Source organism: Haliotis rubra, unplaced genomic scaffold (genome assembly GCF_003918875.1).
Source record: "Haliotis rubra isolate DU_JTF1 unplaced genomic scaffold, ASM391887v1 Scf265, whole genome shotgun sequence".
Classification (NCBI taxonomy): domain Eukaryota; kingdom Metazoa; phylum Mollusca; class Gastropoda; order Lepetellida; family Haliotidae; genus Haliotis; species Haliotis rubra.
This window is the reverse complement of record NW_025766725.1, coordinates 143,215-166,422: the sequence shown is the minus strand read 5'-3', so window position 1 is coordinate 166,422 and position 23,208 is coordinate 143,215. Positions and strand designations below refer to the sequence as shown.

Genomic DNA, 23,208 nt, shown 5'->3' with positions numbered 1-23,208 from the left:
TCTTACAACACGCATCGGTTGCTGAATGCCAGTTCTATCCCGGATCTACACGAATGTTAAAGATCCGAGTTCTATTCCGTTTGTAAAATATGTGAAGGGCATATCTGCTGTTTTGTTTCAAGGTATTGTCCGAACTGGATTGAAGTGAATCATATTAACTATTACTACCTGTATAATGGCTATCGGCGTGGGAATCATTGTAATTACGGTTCTAATTTGGGAGATGGAGTAGCCTTAAATCCTTCCGATCAAATCGTTCTCTCTTCACGCCCAAGTTCCGGGTTCGCTGCCCAATAGGGGTTAAACATTAAGTCGATTTCTACCAGTGTCGTGATATTTCTGGAAAGCTTCACCAACTTGTTAACGCATTAAAATTGCTGTTGCTGTTCTTCTTCTTCTTCTTCAACACGACACGTGTCTGGTGAAAGCCTCATGCCTTTATGCCCTGAGGATGCACAGAGGCAGTGTTACACGATTTAATGGTCTGTACTATGTTTCGTTGCGATAAGGTAATTCTTCTCAGAAACCAGATGTTATTTCAATTTTTCAAATTTCCACTAAGTAGCCACATGCTGGAATAAATATAGACCCATGATAATAGGTTCTACTTGGAGATAAGACTGGATTGTTTATACCTGTAGATATGTAAGCCCCACCCCCAACCCCCACGTGTTCACAGGCCGGGGTTGTGTCACTATCAGTGCAGGTAGAGCAACGTCCAAACTAGAGGAATGTGTCCAAAGAATTGTACCCAATACCATGTTGTTGTTTGCCGCACTCAGCAATATTACAGCTATATGGCGGCGGTCTGTAAATAATCGAGTCTGGACCAGACAAGCCAGTGATCAACATCATGAGCATCAATCTACACAATTGGGAACCGATGACATGTGTCAACCAAGTCAACGAGCCTGACCACCCGATCCCGTTAGTCGCCTCTTACGACAAGCATGGGTTACTGAAGACCAATTCTAACCTGGATCTTCACGGGTCCCCAATACCATGGTTGCGTCCCTTATGTACGAAAGGATCCTACGACAGCATGGGGTGAAATGATACATCAAGGTCACGATACGATACATAGGTCACGGTACAGTACGTATCGCGACTCGCGTATTCACCCCAAATAAAATGAAAACATCTTGACCATAAATATTTCTCACGTGAAAACTCATGATTTTTAATATTCCTAACATTGGTTCGCTTATTGTTATGGAAAGGGCGTAGTGGTGAAAGATGCTTCTCATTCTTCACCCTGTGAGAATTACACCGGGTAGGAGATCATTCTGCTGCTGGCACATTCTCATATCTCGATCCAATTCGTTTTGCAGGGTTGTGAGATCTGGGTTTGTTGAAGTAGTACATGCATTGTGGGTCTTATCATCTTGTGGCAGGCGAACTTCTGACCCTCCCCATACCGGAGACAAGCCCCCAGGGGCAGGAGAGGGAGCGTGTAGGCGTAGGGGATTAGTGGGTATAGACTGAGGGGTTTGCTTGTGTAGTTGGTCAGGGTTTGGGAAATAAAGTGACAGGTACTGGAAGGCAGGGGGGTGTTTGTGTTGTCAAGACTGATGGGTGAGCTTCGAAGTAACATGGAGGTCGGTGTTATGTTGAGAGGTGGTTGTTACGAGCAGGGAATGGTTTCTTGAGGGAGGGATTAGTGTTAGGGTGTCGGGGTTAGTTTTATGGGGCGGGGGCTAGTGTTCTGGGGTCAGGGTTAGTCTCATGTTGAGGATGATTGTTACAGGGCGAGATTAGTCACGGGGATTAGCGTTATGTGGAGAGGTCAGTGCTGTGTGCATGGGGAAGGAGGGGTGGGGGAAGGAGGAGTGGAAGGGTAGTGTTATGGTGTCTGGGTTAGTGTTCTAGGTATGGGGTCTGGGTCAGTGTTTCGGTGTTAGGGTTTTGGGGTCGGGCTTATTTTTATGGAGTTATTCGGGTTAGTGTTATGGAGATGGATGTAGGAAGTTCGGCGTAGGGGTTAGTGTAGTCTGTCTCACAGTCCCTGAACCACATTAATTTCTAAAGCCCTAAATAAAGCAAGTCTAGATTTCCTCAGGTTCTGAATCTCTGGTCTCCCGAGGGCTCCTTTTCAATATAAATGGGCTTGTTTGTTAGTATCAAAATTATATATATTCAGAGACTAAGCCTTAGTCTAGGGTTAGTGCTAAGAGAGGGGGTGAGAGTTATCGAGTCGGGGTCAGTATTATGAGGAGAGGGTTAGGGGTTGGTGATAGAGGTTAGTGTTACGGAGTGGGGTTGAATATTATGGAGTTAGGGATAGCGTTGATTGTTGCTGTTGTGGACTAAAGTTTCATATAGCGGGTGTGGAAGGATTAATTTCAAGGGGAGGGGTTAGTGATCTAGGGAGGGTTAGCGTTCTGGGGAAGGATGAAATTTAAGAATGAGGGGGCTATTGTTACGATGTGGAGTTACGGAGTTCAGTGCTGAATATGATCGCCAAAACGCCAAACGTATGCTGTACCTTTCATTTCTTAGTGTTATGATTGGACGAAACAAGAAATTCAATGTATTGTCACCCTCACTCGCATAATCATGTCAGGCTACAGAGCCCACCTCCTCTGTCTTCCAACAACTGCTTTTTTGTACCCATTATAATGAAAGGAAGTGGTTTGATTAATGTGGCGGCTCTTCATGACAGAATTGTATAGTGCAGTTTAGTACATGTTTATTTGTCTGGTTATCCTCTTACAAAGCCAATTGCGTAGATCGATGCTGATAATGTCGTTCACTGGATTGTCTGGTCCTGACTCGATTATTTACAGACCGCTGTCATATAGCTTGAATATTGCGGAGTGCGGCGTAAAACTAAACTCACTCACTCACCCTCTTGTAAAGCATGCCAAGGCTCAGGTTGAGTGGTAAATGCATTCGTGACAATTTTCATAAGCGAGCCAAGGATGTAGGGCATAATCTCTACTGTGATCTTACTCCAATCAAATTATTGATATCAGGCAATTCTTTGACCCTTATGACACTAACTAATATTAAGGAAATATGATGAATATTCGGACCTGACTTACGTTAGTATCCAAAGTGTCGGTGGGGTAGCCTAGTGGTTAAAGCGTTCGTTCGTCACGCCGAAGACCCGGGTTCGATTCTCCACATGGGTACAATGAGCGAAGCCCATTTCTGGTGTCTCCTGCCGTGATATTGATGGAAAATTGCTAAAAGCGGCGTAAAACAACACTCACTCACTAATTTAAAGTACCGAGTTGTAACAACAACAACTACTACTACTACTACTACTACTACCACTACCACCGCTACTCACTACTACTCACTACTACTAAAACTAAAACTACTACTACTACTACTACTACTACTACTACTACTACTAAAGAAATTAACGTTATAGCAGTACATATATGGTGTAATATGGTCCTACTACTACTACTACTACTACTACTACACTAAGAAATTAACGTTATAGCAGTACATATATGGTGTAATATGGTCCAAGCGCAATTACTGGTACGCCTCTAGTGTTGTTTGTAGACAGAACCTAGTCGGAGACACAACTTCGCGATATTAACAGTTATTTCATGCCTAAGCAATCTGGCTGGTGTCGCGACAGTATGTGACTAGCGCAGTATGACCGCCACAGCGCATGTTGTCAGTTATCTGGTTCATTCATTGCTTGGGGGCTGGAAATAGGGAAAGGAAAATGAGGAATTTCCGAATGCTTCTGAGTAATTCGATCTCGGGGAAATATTTTGATTTAAGAGCCGCCGCACCTGGTCAACAAATGTGTTGGAACTTAGAGCCACTTGCCTCACGTTCCTGCCCGGGTCCCCAGTCACACGGCTAAATTCTTCATGTCCTCGTTCAGGGCTTTGCGATCACACCATCCGGCCCTTTTCGAGCGTTAACTGCACTGTATCATGTTGACGTTGAGTCTGAGAGATTTAAGTGCAGTGATACTCACGATTATGTCGGCTACAGAGAAATACGTATCTTTTTATTTTTCGATATATGTGCATGTACATGTATAGTATTTTGGAACTTATCAATGTTTTTTTGTTTGGTGTCCTATTTTCGAACTGTGTTTGATATTGCAAGAAGGTACATGAGCGAATGTTTTGAGGTGATATGAAATGGGGTTTATGGTACGTTCAAGGTTGTTGCACTTAATATCTACTTAAATGACGATATGGTCTCTGGTTGGGTGTCATTATGTTATCTGGTGCCAGTCCTGTCATCTGGTGCCAGTCCTGTCATCTAGCTGAATTATGCTAAAAGTGGCTCAAAACTCAACTCATTCACTCATTATAACAAAAAAGCCACACCCCAAAATTGTAATTAAGATTTTATAAAAATTGAACCCTGCCGTTAGCATGCCTTGTAAAGACTTGAACTACTCTAAGAACGTAAAACAAAGGGATATTATATAGTGGCCAGGGTTTAAGGAGCAGTTTGGATCTGGACAGTTGTGAACCACAGACTCTATGCCGACGGTGTATGTAATTGTCTTTGTGTTAACAGAACAAAGGGTCAAAGGTTTCCACATGGATTATGTGACATGTAGGTAGCTGTATATATAAGTAGGTTTATCTGTAAGATTTCAGATTTGGTATATCGTTAAGTATTTTCAGGAGTGTATCGATTACGTATAATTCATTGTTATGGATCGATGGCATTGATCACCAGGCCCATATAGCTGTTTGTGAGGGTAGCCAATGTTTTGGAGAACCTATACGATAACATATAATTATTTACCGGAATTGTGAATGTGTGGTAACATGTTTTTGATTTGTTCGACATTCTGTGAATGATCTAAAGCAAATTTAGAAAAAAACTTAAGAAATAAATTTGAAATTGCTTGGAAAAATGTTCGTGTACAGATTCGATAAGCGTGAAAAGATTTAAGCTCCGAATAAAAATGGTCTCCAACTTTAAACATTTTTCACCCTTACGAGGCCCCGCGGAAACAGCGCATATGGTGCCTTGAAAGGACACTGTGGTAGAGTCTGACATTCAACTGTGTCTCTCAGATAACACTGTACACATGAGCAGGAGACCTGCTGTAATATTATCTTCGACATTCCGGATCAATTACATAGTTATGGAACGGATTCCAGAAGCTTAATCCGGAACGGGTTCTGATACAGTATACATTATCACCAAATGGTTCGCGAAGTACCGGAACGATGGTAACGGATTCTAGAATCATCAACCGTTACGAGATTCCGCACCGTTCCCATGATTGCTGTGTTGTTTTCAGGGTCCATTGGAAGTAAAGGCGGGACGCTCCAAGTCGATTGGCGATCCCCACACCCCCTGGATAGATAGCGTCACCCCCGAGGACAAAACCCGAGGGGGTAGAGCCAGACCCAGACCCCTCGCTGTAAGAAGACTTCCAGCCGAGGAACTAGAATCTCCCTCCATTGCAGGATATTTGGAGCGCAAAGGATTTAATGGCCAGTGGATCAGGTAGGGTGGAATTCTTGTAGTGTTCGATGCATGTTCACGGTGGAGGGATAGAGGTGCCAGGAGGTCGCGTTATCGCTTGTTATTCTATAAGCTATTATTGGAGAGATTAACTCTGTTTGGGGTATTAAGATAGCGAGTTGAGTAAGAAGTGGTAAGTCTGATAGCAGGGTTGCAGAAGGCAAGGAGCGCTTACTTTGGGAACACGTGGGGTGTGTTTACAGTGGAAGGTAAGGTGCGTGTGTTGCAAGGCTTTGAAATATACCAGTAGATATATACTATAGTGCATGGATAAAGGGTATATTTATTTGATCCATCAGTTTTGGGATGTGCTTCTCAAAGAGGTTTATTTGACAGCCATATTGTCCCTCAGGAATGGAACCAAACGTTTATACAGGCACACACGTGCATGTATGCACGGTGTGAACTACACGTTTATGCCCCAACAGCCACGCCTGCGGCAACCAGATATAACGATTATTCATTCATTGCTTTCATTTTCCTTTCTACCATATACATGTGTACATTTTGGTGATATGCTGCAAGCTTTTGCACCGGATTTAGATTTCAAAGTTACTTTGTTAAAGAATACATATTACTAATAGATGCTATCTTAGTGTGGATTGTCATCACGTTGTGTCACGGAGGATGCTGTCAGGAAATAGGAGGGCCTCTACATCAATATTTTGTTTGAACGGGTTGTTTTATTTGTGTAGTGTTAAAACGAAAATATAAAAATGCAGATATTGTTGGAGTTTAAAAGACAACACGCTACCGCCCAGTTCTGCCTACTTCCTCGTCCTTTCTGACTCACACATGAAGACTCACAGCCAAAACAACGACTTCAGATTTGTTTTGCGGCCCTTATATTCTGAGAATTAAACGGTGTGGGTATATCGTGTTTTGACTTGGTATCACCCTCATTCACAAACTCGCCATCCACATCTTGTACTTTATTTATTCAGGGAAGGTGTATCCGCCAGAATATCATTTCCAGCGTAAATTACCAGCAGTATCTGTGATAACCTGTTTCCTGCAAATATTTCCCTTTCCCCAAATCTGCCGGTAATTCGAACACTGGTCTACTGTTTAGCTATGCCACACACCGTATCGAGATAGGAGCTTGCTTACCCATGGTAGGGGCCCTGCAGTTGGTTAGCTCGGCCCCTATCGCGCATTGGGTCATGTTATTTGGTAAGGGTTACTTGTCATTGATACGTCCACTTGTGCACTGTACAGAAACAGAGGCTAAGACCGTATTGTGTGTGTGTATCTCGTGAACAGGTAGGGATATACAGATATATACACCACTAGCTTGGAACATGTGCTTTATAAACAGCACAGAAAAACAGTTAGGGATAGAATCTGAAAATAAGAACCAGATATTCTTATCAGTCCCACATGTGCAGTATGTCTGGCGGAATTGTGATAAAGAAATATTATGTCAGTGGATACGTTTCTGTTGAACCTCGAGAAGACTCGCTGCTCACGAAGGATGTTGTCATGTTATAGCGTGGAAGTGAAGTTGGTGTTAGGTCGACCAGCGACATTAAGGTATGTCAGCTTCATTGGCTGATGCAGGTTTTAGATTGTAGAACATTGTGCGATATGGTCTGTCTACTTTAGGACATTGCCAGTTGCTTGTTGATTGTAAATTGATTGCAGAATTGTCAGTTGATAGTAGAACATTTTCAGTTGATTGTGAATCTTAAAACGTAGTCAATGGATTGTGGAACATTGGCAGTTGACTGTAGGCAGGGCTCCAGATAAGTTTTCATCATCAGGAGTACGTACTCCATATTTTTTCAATACAGGAGTACTGGAAAACCTTAAGAGTACATTTAGAGTACTGAATGGAATTTAATGGAGTATCTGTAACCTAGTGTTTCGTTTCATATATGCACCACAACATTGCTACGCTTAAGTAAAAAGGTCAAAAAACAATAAAACAATAATGTTTCAGAAAAATACGTCTGTAAATGATTCTAAGACCGTACATCATTGCCGTTGTGCGTATCTTCTACGTTTTCTAAATTATTTCCTACCGTATCGTGCATATTTTTTATCCGTACATACGCCGATACGGCCCTTATCTGGAGCCCTGTGTAGGACAATGTCAGGCGATTGTAATCTGTTAGACATTGTCAGTAGATTGTGGAACATTGGCTGTTGATTGTATGACGTTGTCAGTTGATTGTAATATGTGAGTGAGTTATATTTTACGCCGCTTTGAGCAACATTCCAGCAATATCATGGCGGGGGACACGAGAAATGGGCTTCGCACGTTGTACCCATGTGGGGAATCTAACCAGGGTCATTGTCAGTTGACTGTGGAACATCTTCAGTTAATTGTCGGACATTGTCAGTTGATTTTAATGTGTAAGACACTGTCAGTTGATTGTGGAGAATCTTATTTGATGTATGACATTGTCAGTTGATTGTGGAGAATCTTATTTGATGTATGACATTGTCAGTTGATTGTAATCTGTAAGATATTGCCAGTTGATTGTGGAGAATCTTATGTTGCTTGTATGACATTGTCAGTTGATTGTAATCTGTAAGACATTGTCAGTTGATTGTGGAACATCTTCAGTTGATTGTAAATTACAGATTGTAAATGGTTGTACAGTGTCAGACTGAGAGCAAGATAACGGATTGTAGAGTTAACGTAAGGTTACAGGAAGACCACGCAAGAAGATGAAGTAGCTTCCTTATCTGCAGTGTCACGGCCTCTGATCGTCTACATAATCCTCAAAGATCAAAGAGGTAATGGGACTTGTTTTGGGATTATTTTTCGAGAACATACACCACCAGTTTGATGTTCCTGAGCGCGCGAGGCGTGAGAGTGGGTGTTGTGATGTTATCTGCCCAGACATAACAGGTCCGACACACATTACTTTCTCGAAAATAGCGCAGAAAATAAGATCAAGACAGCTTTATGAGAACACGCGTCTCTCGCCTGCAACTGTCACATAGCTTTGGAACAGTTGACTTTTTTTACAGTCTATGTAGCCTTGCTCCAAGGCTGTACTGGTGAGTGAGTGAGTTTAGTTTTACGCTGCACTCAGCAATATTCCAGCTATATGGCGGCGGTCTGTAAATAATCGAGTCTGGACCAGACAATCCAGTGATCAACAGCATGAGCATCGATCTGCACAAGTGGGATACGATGACATGTGTCAACCAAGCCAGCGAGCCTGACCACCCGATCCCGTTAGTGGCCTCTTACGACAAGCATGGGTTACTGAAGGTTCATTCTAACCCGGACCTTCACGGGGCTCCAAGGCTGTACTGAATGTTGAGCCCATGGATGTAGAGTAATTCTATCCTTTGAAGAAGCAAGTCTAGATAAGCGGACAGTACAAGGAGCTCAGTTTCTTATTAATTAGTGTTCAGAAATTATCATTTAAACTATTAAATTTGACCTTTCAGACTTGTGCAAGTCTAGGTCTATGGATATGGTTTATTTTCTTCACAAGCAAATGACTTACCGCAACCTGGCTGTATGTCTGCATTTACTTCAATAAAACAGTCAAGATAATACTAGACAAGGGCATGCATTTTAATCTAAACCAGTCTTGATGATGAAAATAGGCAAGTGAATCATTTTAATGTAAACCAGTCTTGATAAAAATAGGCATGTGAATTAATTTTAATCAAAACCATTCTTGATGATAAAACTCAGCAAGTATTATAATAACTCAATATTTTCCAGATCTTCGGCAGAATTTAAATACGAAATAAAGCAGGCTTAATCTAAATTACTGGATAAAAGGAAAGTCTTGAAGACTAAAGATAATTCGTGTCAGATATTCTCGTAGTCTATCGTACAGACCCTGAAGCAAATATATCCAAGAAAGCCCACACAAGTCTAGAAAATGTGGCAAGTCTAGATTTCCTCAGCCTCAGGGCTCCTTTTCATTATATATATATTTTTTTTTACTATGAACTTTTTTCAGTAAAATATGTTCATTTCAGAGACTAGGTGTTAGTCTAGTATTCTCGCTGATGGACAACTTCCACCGCGTTGACGAAGGCAACAACACGTGCGGCAGATAGTGCAGGTTGTGTCGGGGTACAGTTCCCCTGGACATGGAATGTAAATATCACGGACACTGACCTCAGCGGGCGAGAAACGCGCACGTGGGAAATGGTCAGCTATCTATCCCCATGTCTGAACGGTTACGTGAGAAGATGTCCCACCCTGTAAAAGGTCCACCGGACAATTGGCCACTGCAACAATGGCGTGTTTGTGGATGTTTGATGGACACGCGGTGATGTTAAAGCGTTGTTAAGGTGATATGTTAAGGCGTTTTGGGTGATGTGGAGGAACGTTGTTAGGCTGATACGTTGATGTTGATATGTTAATGCGTTGTTAGGTTGATACGTTGGTGTTGATATGTTAACGCGTTGTTTGGTTGATACGTTGGTGTTGATATGTTAACGCGTTGTTAGGCTGATACGTTGATGTTGATATGTTAATGCGTTGTTAGGCTGATACGTTGGTGTTGATATGTTAATGCGTTGTTAGGTTGATACGTTGGTGTTGATATGTTAACGCGTTGTTTGGTTGATACGTTGGTGTGTTGATATGTTAATGCGTTGTTAGGTTGATACGTTGGTGTGATATGTTAATGCGTTGTTTGGTTGATACGTTGATGTGTTGATATGTTAATGCGTTGTTAGGTTGATACGTTGGTGTGTTGATATGTTAATGCGTTGTTATGATACGTGGTTGATACGTTGGTGTGTTGATAAGTTGATAAGTAATGCGTTGTTAGGTTACGTTGATGTGTTGATATGTTATGCGTTGTGGGTATATGCGTTGTTAGGTTGATACGTTGGTGTTGATATGTTAACGCCTTGTTAGGTTGATACGTTGGTGTGTTGATAAGTTAATGCGTTGTTAGGTTGATACGTTAATGCGTTGTTCGAATGATACGTTGGTGTGTTGACAAGTTAATGCGTTGTTAGGTTGATACGTTGGTGTGTTGATAAGTTAATGTGTTGTTCGGATGATACGTTGGTGTGTTGATAAGTTAATGCGTTGTTCGGATGATACGTTTGTGCGATGTAATAAGGTCAACGCCAGAAAATAACAAGTCTCTATTATCGTAAAAGTCACAATCGAGATCAAAATTATAAAATAATAAGAACAGTTATTGTAAAAATCAGTGAAAAGGGAAATCATGGTCTTTTGGCATAAATCGATGACTAATTTCAAGTCTATTGACCCAAATTCATTTACTATTTCATACAACTAAAAGAAAAGGAATAGATTCCACGGTATACACGTCTAAATTATGAGTGTGAAACTTCTAAAATTAAATTTCAAAGTGCCAAATCTCTCACATATGTTTAATTTCTTAAAATAATGTTCAGGTTTGATTCGCCTTAATGGGACATTGATATCTTCTTCAAGGAAAATATCAACACATAAAACGCCATAGAATTGAAGTCTGGTTAATTAAGTTACCTGTTGATGAGAAAGCACCAGGTAGCATCCCATGCGTTCCCCCGCAGGAGAGTGAGATCAAGGGGTATTGGATAGTGGCATTTAGTCAGCCCGTTGTGGTTAGCTGGGAACATTTGGTTCTTCTCACCACGGTTCAGCGGGTACGGCATTTATCAATAAGCATGCCCCATCAATAGAGCCGCAGCACAGAGGGAGGAGAGCCATGATCGGTGGGTAACGTATGTGTTTCTTGTACCGACATCTCCATAGTAGTGTCCTGTACTCTTCTATACACTTGGACAAAGGATAACGGGGAACTATTTGTACATTGTTCTATTGTACATGTAATTCTAAGTCACTTAGTTTGTAACCCCTTCTTTCTGTATAGTAAGCGTGGTTAATCCACTATTTTACGATTTAAGAAACATTTTAAAATATATTTTTGTGTAAATTTAGTGTTTGAAAATCGTGTTTGTTTACATTGTGGAATAATCGTTTTGAACTGTGACGAAAATCGATTACACAGAAACATTACTGGTAACGGTTCCTTGGCAATTGCCTCCTCCTCATTTGATGCGAACAGGTGCTTGGAATAACCTACAGTGTTCAGGTCTGTCGGTGCTGTCTTATACATTCATCAGATAACGCTGATTTGTCTTACTTTTATCCGCTATCGATGATTTCTTATTCATCGTTAGGTATCGATGATGTCTAAAAGTAGTCAATGTCCTGTGTAAAGGTTTCCAAACATTAGTTTGGATATTGCTATAATATTGCTAAAAGCGGCGTAAAACGAAATTCACTCACTCCAAACAATACATTTTTCAGTGCATATAGAAAGGGTGGTGTATGTCTTTTGACTAATTGTATGATTCTTTGAGGTTTGGAATAACATTAATTACGGAACTTTTGAAACAGTTGCTTTACATGATTGTAATTCCCGTTATAAAACAGGTTATAACGGTAACACATCAGTGTTCTACTATCCGAGAGTACTTGGTTGAGTCACGTCGCTCCGTTATAAGAGGTCAGGGAGGACATTCTGTGTTTTCACTTTCTTAGGAAAGTTCATTGTTTTGATCTTGAAGGCGGCAATGAGTTAAGGTAAAAAAATAAATATATATTATGGATTTTGTTTAAAAGTAGAATGAACCTGTTCACGTTTTGGTTGTTTTGGTGTTTGAGGAACAGCTCTAAACAAGTGCCCGTGTATAGGTTCGACCACATCCAGTACCTTGCAGTATAATTAGAACTGAAGTCTTACATTCATAGCGCTGGGAGCTTCCTATTCTACATTTCGTAAGGTATAAGAAGTAGTTAAAATGGAGAATAACTTTTACAGGAATAAGAGTCGTCCTCTAAACATATTATTCACAGTGGTTGATAAAATTAGCGGGTGTATGTATCAAGCTTGTACCACAGTGAAGGGTTGCGACCCGTAGGCGGGCACAAACCTTTGCCAATGGGTTCGAGTCCTGGTCTATCTTGGTTATGTTCCTGGCACCACTGCGTACTCGTGGGTTTACCAAAGTGGTGAAAGTCTCGAGACCTGCATCATTATTACTTAATGTGGCGTTCAACCATATTCACTCATACTCCATAACTTGCCTCTTATTTTAAAATCAGTTCCCACTGTATTATAAGCATATGTTTATGAATAATTATTAAACAGTGATGACACCAGGTGTTCGCGAAAAGGTCACCGCATCCTGTGCGACCGGTGCGAACGTCATAAACTCACACAAAGACAAGGCAGTTGTTCACCTGTAAACACAGTAACACATTAAACAAGTCTAAACAGGGTACTCTTGAAGATCCGGGTTAGAATTGGTCATCAGCAACCTATGCTTGTCGTAAGAGGCGACTAACGGGATCGGGTGGTCAGGCTCGCTGGCTTGGTTGACACATGTCATCGTATCCCAACTGCGTAGATCGATGCTCATGTTGTTAATCACTGGATTGTCTGGCCCAGAATCTATTATTTAAAGACGGCCTCCATGTACCTGAAATATTACTGAGTGCGGCGTCAAACAACAAACAAACAAAAATTTAACAGGGAAGGGTACCAGCCTCACACCTGTCGTCCATGCGTTAAACTTGCACGTGTCCACCGTAAAACATTTTGAAAGGTTTATTGAGGACTTGAATGCTGTAAACCCGTGCAGGAGCATATAGCTGCTCACATCAAAGGATGCTCTGATCACAACATCCAGTCGCCGCTGCAACTCAAGTCCCACACTTGGACTTCCGTGACGTCAACATTCCACATTCTCCTTCTGTTATTGTAGCAGATTCCTTACTGACGTAAGGCAAATACCAATTTTATGGATACAGACTTACTCAACTTCCACCTCGCGAAAGAGGTACCTTGATGTTGCTGATTACCTACGATAGGACGAACCCCTAACAGCTTTGTGGTCAGCCTTTATTGAAAGTCCGCGGTCGTTGATGTACGTACATCAGGTGTCGTAGGGGAAATGTATTTTTATCTCTGGATGATATGCGCATGTTTACGATTGAATTTATGTGCCTGATTGTCTGAGGACAGTTAAGTGAGTTTACAATGCGTGTAGCAATATTCCAGCAACATCACTGCGGGGGCACCGGAAATTGGCTTAACACATTGTACCCATGTGGGGAATCGAACCCGAATGTCTGGCGTGACGGTCGAACGTTTTAATCATTTGGCAGCCTCATCGTCCCCTGAAGCAGACAAACCTGTTTTTGTTTGTGTGTCTTGATTAAATTATTATCCCATGTACACTACGTGATAAGGAAGCCGTGCTAGACAACCTACCTGGTTTTACTGTTAGACTTCGGCTAGACACACTGTATACACGGAATCGAACCCGGGTCTTCGGCATGACGAGCGAACGCTTTAACCCGACCGCCCCCTCCCACATTAAACTCACACTGCAATGCATCTTAAATGCTCATCAACGAGGCGTTAAGTCCAACTTGTCCATACTTCACTTTATTTTGGCTGACCCGTGAAGATCCGGAATTGATCTTCAGTAATCCATGCTTGTCGTAAGAGGCGACTAACGGGATCGGATGGTCAGGCTCGCTGACTTGGTTGACACATGTCATCGGTTCCCAATTGCGCAGATCGATGCTCACTTTGTTGATCACTGGATTGTCTGGTTCAGACTCGAATATTTACAAACAGCCGCCATATAGCTGGAATATATGTTGAGGTCGGCTTTAAAAAACAAACCACAAAACCAACTAAAATGTGTGTGTAAGGGCAGCTGTAGAGCTAACATCACTTTGTGGAAGGGCCGATGTACAATAACAAGCCTAACAAGCCTTACAAGCTATAATGATGTAGAGCGGTAGAATCACTGACACTCACATAGATAACCGCACTGGTGAACGAGATAAAGGGACAGCAAATACCCATTGTATGACGTGGGCCTGTTAAACATGACTTACTTATGCCGTGGATGTGATTTATTCACATTCATTAAAACGCGAACTTTGTTATTAGGCTTTTTAGTGGCTTCTTTTACTAAAATAGCCGGTCCCTATCTCCCGTGTCATCTGTGTAGAGGCACCGGTTAATGCAGAGTACTGATAAGTGGGTCTACTTTCTCCTAAACTCACTTTCTAACGGTTAATGCTTCTGAGACTCAAGTGGGGCGGTGGGGTAGCCTAGTGGTTAAAGCGTTTGCTCGTCACGCCGAAGGCCCGGGTTCGATTCCCTACATGGGTACAATGTGTGAAGCCCATTTCTGGTGTCCCCCGCCGTGATATTGCTGGAACATTGCTAAAAGAGGCGTAAAACCCAACTCACTCACTCACTCACTCTGAGACTCAAGTAGTTTGTCTCCCCGACCCTAGAGACTAAATTAAAAAATACTAATTCAACTAAAGTCTAGACTACCTCACATTATAAACTTGAGCCATTCGTATATCTTATCTTACAAAAAAAACAAGTATACTTTGCTAATGGGACTAAATACTGGTAAAACATTCGAGTTGTGAGGGTGGTCTATTTGTTTAAGACGCCGCAAGTCACTGTTGCATCCCATTAGAGCTGTCCGAATCTCATGGTAGCCCAGTGGTTAGAGCGTTCGCTCGTCTCGCCGAAGAACGGTGTTCGATTCCCCACCCGCGTAAAGCCCATTTATGGTGCCCCCCCCCCCCTTGATATTACTGGACTATGGCTAAAAGCAGCGTAAAACACAATTCACTTACTCCAAATCACATGACCGTGGGTTCGAATCCCAAATTCCCCTCGTTAAATTTCTAGCTTTGGTAGCAGTAAACCCATACTTTTGGTTTTCATTAAATGATAAACGTCTGAGATCTGTATCACTGCGGACTACTTTCCCACATGAAGCAGACATACACGTGATGTGACTGAAATACTGGTCAAAAGCGCCGTAAAGCCCACTCACTCACTCACTGAAGTCACACACCTGTTGATAACTAGTGGTGAAACAAGACGTTGAAACCCTATAGCCAAGCAAATAAAAATAACAATTTCACGTGAAATGTAACTCGGTTCTCTGCATGCAACACTGACACTCATTTGCCTACACGCCTGTTTGTGTAGGTGATAACGTATACTATAGTACCATTAGTTCAGTCGGTTAGTGTAACAGCCTGTAGTTTACGACATCCCGGGCCTGTGTAAGTCCGACCTGACCTACGTATAAACAAGACATGTCTATGGTGTGTGAGGCCATTCCATGGTTTAGTACAACGTACAGACAGTTGTGGGTAAGAGACTGGGACAGGTGCGTGATAGGAAGCCGTGCCAGACAACCTGTTTTTACTGTTAGAGGCTAGACGAAACACCGTTATCGGTCACCATTGGAATCAGGTCGATAGTCACTTGTGAGTAGAATTAATATTCATAGTTTTTATGTATTTGTACAAGATGTCAGTGATGTGTTCATGGAGGGTATTTTTGTATATATGCCGTTTGCTATGTTTTCGCGGAGGTATTGCTTATATTTTCCCGTTATACCTCCATGTGGGTGTTATGTTTTATCCTTTTGATTGGCATTCTAGAAGGTGAGTTGAAGAATGAGGACAATTTTATGGATATTCAACTTCTTAATTCTGTATATGCGACGTTACGACATAGATCCTAATGTCGGTGTCAAGCAAGTGGTGATGACTTGCTCAAGTTGACAACGACATTAGGATTTATGTCATAGCGTCGCCTATACAGAATAAAGAAGTTGTATATCCATAAAATTGTCCTCATTCTTTATTATGTTTTTGTTGATATTTGGGTTGATTGTTTTGTTCAGTTCCTCATTGGGAAAATCGCTGTTGTCCTATTGTGATATTTATGCGACATTATCGTGATGATGAACATGATTCCTTGATTCCTTGAACGTACGACTGAGTATGTATGTTGTATAAATATCGGACAAGGTAGTTTCAACGTGGATATTAAGTGTTGAATGTCTCCGAATTGATTCACTTCGTTTGTGCGTGTGCGTGTGCGTGTGCGTATGGGCGTTGTTTAACACCGCAACTGTATGACGGTTGCCTGTATATAATGATATTTGGACCAGACAATCCAGTGATTGATATTGTTCTTAAGACCAGATCTATTCTATTCTGTTCAAAGTAGGTCAAGCCTCTCACTCACTAACTCATGATAGGGAAACAAAAGTTGGTTGCCAAGAAACTGAAAGAAACTAAAATATTCGTTATATATTGTCCCACTATTAACAATATGTCTTGATAGAAGAGTCCAGAAGAATTTTGTTCATGAAGATATATAGCGGCCTAGATTCAGCAGTTTGTGTGGGATAGTCAAATGAGTTCTACGGGAAACAGAGGGCTTAACATGTGAGTCGTCACGAATGCGGTCCCATTAGGAACGGAACTCACTTAGAAGCGGAACATACCGTATTACTGGGTCAGCTGGCGAATTCGCATTTTACTGGCAGTTTGTTTTGTACGATAGACACTGGATATGCTGCGACATTAGCGTCTTAGTGTTTCCGGGGTTTTGTGAGGTGTATAGATCACATGATAACATGATTATGTTTCTCGTCAATTCTCGTGATCGATTTTGCAACTAATGCGGGTACTGGTGATGCTGTCTTCTTTCTGAGAGAAGTGGGCGCGGGTTATCCAGTAGTTTTGAATTCAGACCTATTCGTTGCAAAGAGTTTAGTCCCTTTGGTACACCAGAAACCTTTGATCATTGGTTCAGGTTCATCCAGGTTCGCCCTTAGTACGGTGGGGTAGCCTAGTGGTTAAAGCATTGGCTCGTCACGCCGAAGACCCGGGTTCGATTCCCCACATGGGCACAATGTGTGAAGCCCATTTCTGGTGTCCCCCGCCGTGATATTGCTGGAATATTGCTAAAGCGGCGTAAAACTAAACTCAGTCAGTCAGTCAGTCGCCCTTAGTATGTTTGTTAGTTTGTCAGCGGCCGCCATGTCCACGCTCATGGAATTCAACAAAGAGGCGGGCTGTGGGGTAGCCTAGTGGTTAAAGCGTTCGCTCGTCACGCCGAAGACACGGGTTCGATTCCGCACATGGGTACAATGTATGAAGCCATTTCTGGTGTCCCTCGTCGTGACATTGCTGGAACATTGCGGCGTAAAACTAAACACATTCAGTTAGTCCCTCACTCACCGAAGAGGTAAAAACTAACACCAGCTTCACCTTGGACTTTCCAACCATATCAAGATGAAATATTGGCCAACGTGGCGTTAAAGCCAATTAACTCACTCACCCGCTTAATCTGTACTGTTCTGGCGCAGACTCTCAGAGTTTTTTCCACCTGTTGATTACAGCTCACCTGCATCCTCTTTGATCTATTCCAGGTACTGGTACATTGTCAAAGGCGCTTACCTGTACTGCTATCTAACCCCCGAGGACCAAGTAACGGTCGACATCAGCTATCTCCATGGTTACCAAGTAACGTCACTCATTGACCAGTTCCGAGGGAAGAGATTCGTCATTCATTTATCACACGAGGTAAAGGACAGTGGGGAATATTTAAAATCATTTTCAGTTTTTAATTGTTTGGGAGGAGTGCTGTGTATTACATATATTTACATTCCGAAATGAATTTGTTTAGGTTATTGAAACACTTTTTCAACTATCTTTGTAACCGAATTATATAAGCGGTTTTAAAATATAGTGGGACAGTTAATATGGTACTGACAATTCAAAATTAGTCACAGTCTGATTTCAACAGATTCCAGTGTATATGATATGTGTTATGTCGATGGTGCATATAACCTTTATATTTATCTTTCAGAATTACATTCCTCTTTACCTGTCTTTTGACTCACGTGAAGAGATGGAGGAATGGTCCGATGGGCTGCAGGAAGCTGCGCAACTTCCGGAAGATGAAAGTAGCGAAGACAATGAACATGAAAACCAAGGTTTGTTTATAGATGATCGTCGACTATTATTTCAAGACGATTCAGACTTCTTCAGTTACAGGGGTGGTGGGGTAGCCTAGTCGTTAAAGCGTTGGCTCGTCACGCCATAGACCCGGGTTCGAATCCCCACATGGGTACAATGTGTGAAGCCCATATCTGGTGTCCCCCGCCGTGATGTTGCTGGAATATTGCTAAAAGTGGCGTAAAACCAAACTCAGGCAGTCAGTCTTCAGTTACATTTCGAGATTCTTAGATGCTGTTGTGTGGTCCAGTGGTTAAAGTATCTCTCGTCACGACGAAGTCCCGGGGTTTGATCCCCGCATTGGTTCAGTTTCTTAAACCCATTTCTGGTGTAAATGTCGAATGAGTGAGATAATGATTTTACGGCGATTTTAACAATATTCAAACAATATCACGGTGTTGGACACCAGAAATGGGCAAATATTACTTAAAGATTGTGAGAAAAGCTCTTACTCATTCTTTCGAGTTATATTTCGTGTTGTTGAAAATACGAAGCTTATGACGTGGAAGGTTGTAACTGTGTTAATGTTTCAGTGAGCCAGGAAGACACCAGTTGTACACGTAGCAGCGTCAAACAGAAGCTGCTGGCTGAAGTGCTGCGCCAGAAGGAAGAGCTGGAGAAGAAACAAGCGGCGAGACGCATGGTACATAATTCATACTCTACTCAACAATTCAGATGGCTTTCAGTGTTTATACTTCTGGGTCCGTCCGCAAAGCGTTCGTAGCGCTAAGACATTCGTTCCACGAACGCTTTGTGGATCGAGATCCTGGTCTCATCACAATGTGTTAAGCCCATTTCTGGTGTCCCCCGCCTAGATATTGCTGGAATATTGCTAAATGCGGCGTAAAGCTAAACTCAGTCAGTCAGTCAGTCCTGGTCTCATATTTCTTTCACTGATGATCCGCTTCACATGTTTTTGGTACTCTTACGAGCAATGGTATATTATCGATGCTCATGCTGTTGATCACTGGATTGTGTGATCCAGACTCGATTCTTTACAGACCGCAGCGATATAGCTGGAATGTTGCTGAGTGCAGCGCTAAACAAGAAAACACGAACCATTGTAGTGAGTCCACAGTGGAATTATAGACACGGTTTTGTCTAACGAGTTTATATATCGCTCGTGTTTATCCCCAGGCCACCCAGAGCGACCACCCTTGTCGTCGGAGTGGTGTATTCAACCAAACGTCGTCGCAGACGCCGGGGAAGTTAACAGGAGAGGATCACATCAGCACCGTCACCAGACTGAAACAACGCCGACTGTCCACACAGATCAAGGTGAGAGGAGGCTCAATGATACAGCTCTGGCTGGGGAGGGGGATGTCGGTGTTTGTGGGTGCTTGAATCTTCAATGCAGAGTTAGTTATCTTATGTAGAGATAGGCCTCTTATGTGTGTCAGTAACCGGTGGTGTGGGTTCGAATCCCTCATTAGCGCAGATAATTATAATTGTTTTTGTCACCTCAATACCTTGTTCGAGGGTAGCACCAAAGTGGGAAACGTCTAAGATCTCGGGTTCGAATCCCAGTTCGCTCCGGTTTGTCAGCACCATGCCTCTACTAGTGGGTGTCATCATAGAAGTAAACGTTGAGGACCTGTATCGGTTTGGGCTAACCTCCCACAACCCGTGAAGATCCAGGTTAGAATATTGATCTTCAGTAACCCATGCTTGTCGTAAGAGGCAACTAACGGGGTGGGGTGGTAAGGCTCGCTGACTTGGTTGACACATGTCATCGGTTCCCAGTTGCGCAGATCGATGCTGATGCTGTTGATCACTGGACTGTCTGGTGCAGACTCGATTATTTACAGACCGCCGCCATATAGCTGGAATATTGCTGAGTGCGGCGTAAAACTAAACTCACTCACTCACAGCACTCACACACTGTATTGAGGGACGGTGTGGTAGCTTAGTGGGGGGTAGCCTAGTGGTTGAAGCGTTCGCTCCTAACGTCGAAGACCCGCGTTCCATTCCCCATATGGGTACAATGTGTGAAGCCCTGGTGTCCTCCGCCGTGATATTGCTGGAATATTGCTAAAAGCAGCGTAAAACTAAACTCACTCACTCACACACTTTATTATTTAGAAAATATTGTGAAACGCCACACGGTGTCTGAGCAATACCGTAGTACTAAGGAATATGTCTTCTTGAATTATATAAATGTTCTAACGTTATCATGACAGTATGCCTGGCTAGAGATCCTGGTGTCTATCAATATGCCAGTTATGACTGTCATGAAACACAAGCTTATGTTATGACATTCAGTCGACCTAAACGTCAGTATTCCTGACAACGGTTAAAAGAAAACAATGATATTTTTGAAACCACACTGAGATATGTTGGTGTAATCCTGTCTTAAGGGCGGTTTGGTAGTCTTGTGGTTATGTCGTTGTCATGCTCGGGTTTGATTCCACGTGTTTTTTGGTGTCCCCGTTATGATATTACTGTAATATTGCTAGGAGCGACATAGAACCAAAACATCGATCATGTGATTGTTTAAATGTTGTTATTGGACATCACTCACTCACTCACTGTCTGTCTTCAGATGGAGGCTATTCAGAGGCAGCTTGGGGACGGAGGCAAAAATGGGCAGAAGAAATCATTGTTTAAGATTGGCAAGAAGAAATCTCAGGACGACAAGAATCCTCAGTTGGTTGAGCAGCTGAAGGAGCTGTCGACAACGTTGAAGGAGATTGACATCAACCTGAACCAAGAGGGCGTTCATACCAACAATAACGTCAAGTCGTCCAAACTCGGCTTCCACAAGGTCCCGACCGAGAGCGATCTTCTGAAGAAGGGAGATTCCTTTGAATCCGACGACCAGGCCGTCCAAAGAAGCAACAGTCTTAAAGCCAGCGTACAGAGACTTGCACACAGGACCTTCGCTAAAGCCGGGTGGAAGAAGAACGCCCGTAAAAGCCAGAGTCTACATATTGACGACTACAATCCAGATGACCCGGAACTCAGTCCTGGGAACCAGAGCCAAGAAATGATAGACTTGACAACTCATACAGCAGACATTATTTCGTCCATTAGTTTTTCGTCTTCTGCTGAGTTGACTTCAATGGCGTCATCAAGCGACGTGTCACACCTCGGCTCCCAGGATCCGGAGAGTCCGCTCTCCGGGCGCTCCACCCCCGCGTCCTCCTACTCGCCCCGCTCCCCCCGCTCTCCATCCTCCCCGAGGGTGACAAGCTTCCCAGCTTCACCCCCTGTGGCCCGCCTCTCCCCTCGGGACAGAGGGTTGTCTGCTGCACGAGCTGAGATGATGACCCGGTCCTACAGTGCGGGGCCGACTTTGTCATCATCGTCGTTTGAGGGCGAACCCAGCTCCCCACGACGAGAGGTCAACCCTAGCATCATGGCGGAGATTGATGTAAGTGGACACGATCTGTATAAATGATTCTATCTTTGTTCTGTTCATTGTGAGGAATACGTAAGAAATACGTAACTGCGACCTGATGTCCACAGCGGCTGTTGAGTCTGGGCAGTACCGGGGAGTCTGAAACTGAGCGTGTTTTTAATTCACCTTTGAATGTATAACTTAGCAGGATCAGAATGGGATAATGAGGCACAGAGTGTGAGGGGCAACGGAATTCTTTTAAAAAAAATACATTCAATGGGTAATATGTCCTCAATAACTATATCAGGTCAAAAGAGACGTGTAATGCAGTCCTGAAATACTTCTTGAAATTGGTAACTTTTACGATATTAGCGCTAAGCTGGTCGTAACACCCATTCCTCAACATAGACCTACGAAAGTCGTAGTGCTAAGGTGGTCGTAATTCCTGTACCTAAGCATGGACTCAAGGCAGTCGTATCGCTAAGGTGGTCGTAAGTCGCATTCCTTAACATAGACTGACGGTCATAGCACGGAGGTGATCGTAGCTCCCATTCCTTAACAAAGTCTTACCACAGTCGTATCACTAGGTTGTCGTAACTCCCATACCTTAACGTCGACTTTAAACAGTCGTAGCGCTTTGAACCAAACTGACTTTCTGGCTACAAATGCATTTGCAGAAACAGATCAGGAAGATATAAAATGTACCAGATACTATTTATCCTTGTTGATCACGCACGGGTCGTACGCTTTATTAAATCGACGTCTTTCCTATAATTTCAGGCATTCGAAGAACTGACCAGACAAGTGTTGGGGCAAAAGTCAGCATTGACGTCACACTGACGTACTTTTTGACGTCATTGAATTGTCAGTGTGCGGGCAGTGGGTATAATGTGCAACGTCATGGCAGCTGCGTGGAACTGAATTTGGAATTGTGACGTCATTGTGACGCAAGTGGATTATGACATCAGAGATACTCACGTTCCGATTGGTCAAAGAAGAGAGACGGTCAAGGAACAGAGACGAGCAAAGACCCCTAAGTAGTATGAGTGTATTCAGAGAATGACTGTAGGGTGAACGGATCCATGGGACAGGAAGTGACCCGCTAGTAAATGGACTTTGTCACAGGCCATGGCTGACTTGTGTGCGAGAAATTAAAGTGTCAAAAATGGATGTGCACGAAGAAGCACTTTGCATGGATTGAGGGAGAAGTATGGATCTTGATCACGTGACGTATCGCGTGATTGCATTCGTCGGTGCAATAAATTATGTTTATTTTCGTATGAAATCGTTCTTTTAGTAATTTGTGAGTGGAACCATATAATCAGACAGCTGTGTTTCTTAAATCTGAATCAGTTCTGGTTTTACATCTGGTTCGGGGAATGGCCTTGTGGTGGTTTTTAATAGAACAGGGGCCATGTTTCTGTGTAGACATGATCTGTGGCAGCCTTGTGGCTAAAGCATTCGTTCGTTACACCGAAGATCCGGGTTTGATTCCCCACATAGATGTAATGAGTGAAGCCCATTTCTGGTGTCCCCTGCCGGGATACTGCTGGAATATTGCTAAAAG

At 42.8% G+C, this 23,208-nt stretch overlaps 1 protein-coding gene across 1 annotated transcript in view; it reads left to right on the top strand.

Annotated features, from left to right (window-relative positions):
• Positions 1-22,921, top strand: part of LOC124280322 — a 100,336-nt gene extending 77,415 nt beyond the window's left edge. The window contains 7 exon segments of the mRNA XM_046716218.1: positions 5,246-5,454; positions 17,713-17,866; positions 18,153-18,279; positions 18,835-18,944; positions 19,439-19,579; positions 20,844-21,674; positions 22,422-22,921. Of these exon segments, the coding sequence (XP_046572174.1) occupies positions 5,246-5,454; positions 17,713-17,866; positions 18,153-18,279; positions 18,835-18,944; positions 19,439-19,579; positions 20,844-21,674; positions 22,422-22,481 (1,632 nt within the window). The 3' untranslated portion in view covers positions 22,482-22,921.
• The last annotated feature ends 287 nt before the right edge of the window (positions 22,922-23,208 follow it).